This window comes from Carlito syrichta, unplaced genomic scaffold (genome assembly GCF_000164805.1).
Source record: "Carlito syrichta isolate Samal-C Ts95f unplaced genomic scaffold, Tarsius_syrichta-2.0.1 Scaffold135784, whole genome shotgun sequence".
NCBI classification, from domain to species: domain Eukaryota; kingdom Metazoa; phylum Chordata; class Mammalia; order Primates; family Tarsiidae; genus Carlito; species Carlito syrichta.
Window position 1 is genome coordinate 134,775 of NW_007079880.1, and position 5,767 is coordinate 140,541.

The 5,767-nt window shown below is 55.2% G+C and overlaps 1 protein-coding gene across 1 annotated transcript in view; it reads left to right on the forward strand.

Annotated features, from left to right (window-relative positions):
* The window catches only part of CBX7 (chromobox 7), an 18,833-nt gene that overhangs the window by 1,135 nt on the left and 11,931 nt on the right, over positions 1-5,767 (forward strand). Inside the window, exon 2 of the mRNA XM_021708334.1 lies at positions 2,048-2,091. Coding sequence (XP_021564009.1) covers positions 2,048-2,091 — 44 coding nt within the window. The remainder of the gene's footprint in view (positions 1-2,047; positions 2,092-5,767) is intronic.

The window sequence follows — 5,767 nt, forward strand, 5'->3', positions numbered from 1 at the left end:
GGCCCCTCGCGTCCCCAGCCCCGCCCCCTCCACGCCGGGCCGAGGACCCAGGCAGCCCTGCGCTGCCGGGCCCTTCCCCCCAGCGCGTGCCTCAGTTTCCCCGCCATCGTGTAGAACGAGTCGAATAAAAGTTGTCTCCTCGGGATGCTGGGGGCAGCTGAGCCCGCCTGAACTGGAGATTAGGATCGGACGGTAGGGATCCTGAGCTCTAGCTCGCCTCGTCCCCCTTTCATTATGAGTATGCGGAGACTGAGGCCCAAGTTGTGACGACTTGCCCAGTGCATTAGCGTCGGAGCTGGGTCTCGAACTCGGGACTCTGGACTCTTGACACCAAGTCCTTTGAAGTTGGAAGCGGAGCTTTGGATAAGTGTCCTCTTGCCGCTGAAGTTTTCCTTCTGGACTTTGACCTTTTCTGATCCCTACCCCTCCTCCCCTCCAGTGCATATCCCTCTTTCCCCCACCCCCCACTCCTGCCCTGGCCTGGACTCTGAAGCCCGCCTCCGGCGCTGGGGCATCCTCCAGGCTCCTCCCTCTCAGCCTTCGCCTTCAAAACATACACCCTGCAATTTAAGGAGGCGGCTGTTCTGCGGGGTTCAGGACTGTCCACCTCAGGCTGGTCTTTGGTTGTCCCAGCCTGGTGTCTACACTTCCTGTGCACGTCTGCCGAGTGGGCTTGCCCAAGGCTGGAGGTTGGGCTTGGGGAAGTCCTGGGGGGAGGGGCGAGTTCCTCTCCTGGCACTCACTACTGTCCTTTATCCTTGTCTCCTCCTGGCAGCACTTTGGGAGGCTCCGGGCAGGCTGAGAGGGGCCTTAGTGGTTCCCTCCTCCCATTTGACAGAGGCAAAAACTGAGGCCCAGGCAGGGGAAGTGACCTGCTCAAGGTCACAGAGCAAGTTCGAGGTAGAGGTAGAGTAGGCGCTCGGAGGGGACTGATTGCCAGCCCATCTTTTTTCCATAAAAAGACCCAGTCCTTGTGTCTTGGGCCAAGGGTGAAGGTCAAGGTGATCATGAGCATCTTTTCTTCCCTCCACTGCACCTGGGGTTTAGCTCTGTCTTCTGGTTAGGGCTGCAGCTCCTCCTTCTCCCTTCTCCTAGGGTTTCCTTGACTTAAAAGAGGATTAATTTATTCCACCAAGCTCAGTGCTTTCCATACTGTGTAGCCTGAAACAGGTACAACGATTACTCCCCTTGACAATGAGGCCCAGGGATGGTGAGAGAGAGAGAGGCCATCATTCCTTCGGCCAGTCACCCAAAACATTTACTGAGGCTCTGTCATGTACCAGGCACCATCCTAAGCTCCCTTCCCTCAGGGAGCTGGCATTCTGCAGAGGAGGCACACAAGGAACGAGGACCTAAATACAGATGCCTTCAGATGATGCTGTGTGCTCTGCAGAGGTAAAACTGTAGGTGCCAGGGAGGACAGTATTGGGAAGGCCTCTCGGAGGAGGTGCCTTGACTTAGTCTTCAAGTTCTAGTATAGAGACTTCACCCACTGAACGTGGTTGGACTAAAAACTTTTAAAAGGCCTCTGTGAGAAAGGGAGGGGTCTGGCTCTATTTTCTAAGGATCAGAGGGTTGACCACCCTTTCTGAAGGTGGACACTGTCAGTCTTCCTTGAAGTCCTACCTTATGAGTTGAGTCCTCAAGTCACGGCCATTGCCTCTGGGTCAGAGGCAGCCTCTCCCGGAGACCCCGCTGATTGATGGAGTGGGGAGAGAGAATGGGAAGAATTTTCTTGGATATGGAGAGTCTTCTAGTCTATAAGAAAAGTCAGCATTATGATCTTGGGACTGGGGCCTTGTACACTGGATCTTTGGCCACGCACACACACCCCTTCATGGTCTCAGTGGCCCCATGTGTGACATGAGCTCGGAGCTTGGGCCACAGGAGCTGTAGAGATGCTTGGGACCTGATGCCTGCCTGTGCTCCAGGAGGGAGTGCAGTCTGGTGTGGCCATGCAGCAGCCATAGTTTGGGTCTGGTTGGTGAGGGTGTGTTGGGGACACCTGTCTGCAGAGGTCTGACCATGTCTGCTTCTCTCTTCACAGGGCAAAGTTGAATATCTGGTGAAGTGGAAAGGATGGCCCCCAAAGTAAGGCTCCCGTGTGTGTCTGTCCACCTGTCCGTCCCCCACCTACCTCCTGCCCCTCCCTGCCTAGCTTTCAGCTCCAGCTGCTCTTGTAACTGGACAGCTGACCTGGATTAAATAATCATCTCTGGGCCTCAGTTTCCCCTCTACTGGCTGTGGCTCTTCAGCTTCTCTTCGTCCCTCCTCTCTGGCTTTTCCTGGCAGCTGGGAGGTGAAGGCCCAGCATCTGGCTTCAGAGGTGGCTGCTGGACAGGAGGGTCCCCAAGCTGCAGCAGATACAGTGCCAGGTGCATGAGGGACTTCCAGCAGTGGAGAATGCGGCCCTGTGCCATGGAGCCTGAGCACAACCTCAGTCTCCCTTGCCTTTGGATGGCTGTTTCTAGTCTACAGAGTGGGTTCCCATACAACCTTGTAAGGTAGGTGTGATCATGCCTGCTCAAGATGAGGAAACTGGCTCTGAGGGGGTTAGCAGCTTGCCTCAAGTCACACAGCTAGTGGAGGTAGAGTTGGGACTTGAACTAGATCTTCCCAATCTCCCATCTCAGAGCTGGGGGGCAGGGAGCTGCGACAAAGACCTCTTGCAGTGGCTCCATATCTCCTGCTGAGGCCCAGTGAGCAACACCTACTAACCAATAACCTGTTGGGAGGGGGAGGGAATGAGCTAGTCGTGGGCCTCCCCATTGGCCTGTGGGAGCCCCACCCCCTGCCCCGCCTCCTGGAGACTGACTCATGGAAACCCCCTTTGCCCAGAGCCTCTGCTGTCAGGGCCTGGGGCTTTCTGTAGTGCTGGTGGGGGCTGGCCTGGTATTGGGTTCTGGGGGCATTCTGTGGGGGAGGAGAGTGATGGTGGGTCAGCCCATAGTGCCTCAGTGTCCCTCTCTGCAAAATGGGTTCAGTAATCAGGCACTGCTCTCCTCTTACAGGCTACATGGCTTTGTGGGGTGAAGGCTGGATACCCATTCAGGGTGACCTGCATGAATCCTGACAATTGGGCTTGCTGGCTGGCATGTAGATAACACACTCCAACACTGACTCTGAGCCCCCACCCCATACTCCCTTCCTAAATACCCTGGAGGGCTGAAGGAGGATCCCCTCCCCCCTAGGCTGGTCAAAGATGGACTCGGACCCTGGGTACAAGGGGCAGTAAAAGGGAACCAGAGAGCTGATAGGAAGATGCCCAGGTTGGGCAACAGGAGCACCAAGTCCCCGGCATGTCCCTGCCCCTTTCTCTCAGCTTCTGCAATGGGAAGGCGTTGAGTCAGGACTGTGGTCACCAGCTTGCTGGCCTTCAGGGCACTGTTGGCTGTTTTTCCTTCTCCAGAGACTCCATTCTTTGATTTTCTTCTCTAAACTGAAGTCCTTGTGAATGACAAGTTCTTTCTCCCACTTTTATCTATCTTAGGTATGAGCATATATGCCCATCAGAGCTTCAGTGAGGAGGGAAGGAACCCAGGGCTCCCAAAACAGAATCCCTCCAAGTTTCTGTGACCTGTGCCCTGGCCCAGTGTCCACTTGTTTCTTTTCTTTTGTGAGTTGGAGTCTTCACTCTTGTCGTCCAGGCTGGAGTGCAGTGGCACACTTATGGCCACCGCAGCCTCCATCTGCTGGGCTTAGGCAATCCTTCCGCCTCAGCCTTCCAAGTAGCTAGAACTACAGGCCCACTTGTTTCTAAACATTTTGAGGCCCCTAGGTGGGCCCTCATGACTGCCTTTTGTGACCCTCAGGAGACTTCTGGGAGCCTCGTTTGACCGGATGATTTGGGGATGCCTCCTGGCCCTCCTCCATCTTGGTCTTGGGTTCCAGACCGGCTGCCCACCTGCCAGCTACAAGCCCTTGGCAAGTGCCCACCATGGCTGTTCCTCTGCTTCCTCACCTTCTTGGGACTGGGAAGCCTCCTTTGTAGGGCTGTTGTGAGGCTTAGATGGTGGGTATAAGTGAACTGGTGTATGCTCGGCTCAGACCAAGGGCTTTTGTGAATGTCTGCTGTTAATGCAAAGTTAAGTAGATAGGCTTCCAGTTTTTGGTTTGTTTTCCCCAGCCTAGAGGATTCCATTCTTCACAGGCACTTAGAAATTATTTAGATCAGTCCTCTCATTTTTCAGATGGGGAAACTGAGGCCCAAAGAGGGATGGTCATTCCAAGAATATAACTGTCAGTCCTGCAGTGTGGTAGCCACTTTGTGCCCCATTGGCGCCGCTGTGGTCTGGGTGTGAGCCAGGCCCAGGTGCTGTCCCACATCACTTGAGGGAAATGAAGTTCAGTCCAGGAGAAGTAGGGTCACCAGCTCTGTCTTTAGTCTCCCCTCCTCTGGGCACCTGCTTGGAGAAGAGACTGAGAAAGAGGGTGGGAGTGGGCAGTTGGACAGGCTGGAAGCCTTGGCTGGGCAGTGTCAGCCTGGCTGGGGAAGTCCTCCTGCTCAGCAGCTAGCCTCCTCACCTCCCATCAGTCACAGTCACAGGAATCATGATTTAAGTGAAACACTCTGTGCCAGGCCTTGGGTTAAGCCATTATAGGCCTTGCCTGTTTTCTCTTCCCAGCAGACAAGTGGCAGAGGGCTCTCTTGCTTCTTCTGGAAGGCACAGCACATGGCACGGGGAGAGGCTGGGGGCATGGGATAAAGAATGTTGTCAGCTACAGTACTCTCTGCGTCTCAGGGACCTCCAGATGCCCCACTCTTATTTCGTATTGCAGTCTGTCCAGGACCCTGTTGTTCCCCTTCAGGAATGCCTCCTTGCCACTTCTGAATGCTGCCCCATCTCTTAGGAAGGACTGGCTCCATGGAGCTTTAGTAGTGATATTAGTGGGCACAGAAATAACCGGGCTGCCAATGACTAGCCCCCTATCATGAGCCAGGCATTGGCCCATTTAGCTGCCTCGTAGCAACACATTCTACAGTTGGAGAGACAGAAGCCCAGGCAGAGAAGAGTCCTTGCCCAGTGTTACACAGCTGGGGAGATCTGAGCTACTGCCTGACCCCCAGGGCTTGGGGCCCTGCCCTGTGATACACAGCCAGCTCCACCAGGGGTCAGTCACAAGGAGTCTCTTGCTTGTTGCCCTTTTGGCCGGTTCATTGGAAGCGCTTAGGCTTTGGAGTCAGCCCATCCTGCCTTTGAACCCTTGCTTGTGTAGATTTACCTCTCTGTGCTTCCAGTTCCCCATCTGTAAAATGAGGCTCTAGACTAGCCCCACAGGGCCCTTCTGAAGACTGCCTGAGGCAAGATAAGATTCATTAACACCCTGCAGGGGTGGAGTAGGAGCTAATTCTTCCTCTGAGGCTGGGGTTGGGAGCGGCAGACTTTTGTGCACACTAGGTAGTGTTTTTGAAATTGATTTAAATCACACTTGCTTGCTTTTTATTTTGTACCACACCGATCGGAGTGTTTTACGTGGCGTAACGCATCCCATCTCCACAACTCTAGGCGATGGGGATTATTGGTGGCCCCACTTTAGGATGAGGCCCAGAGCGGTGGAGTCACTCGCATAAGGCCGCACCCCGGCAGCCTGGACCTGAGCCCGCCACAAAGCTTCTCATTCGGGGCAGTTTTAAGTTGGAGTGGGGACGGGCCGGCCAGGCTCTGCAGGATCCCCAGGTGGTCCTCCCGCCCCTAGGGCTCCTGCGCCACAGCTCGGCAGTGCCCCGCCGCCTTCTGGCCCCGGGAAAGGCCGGCTGGGGGTGGGG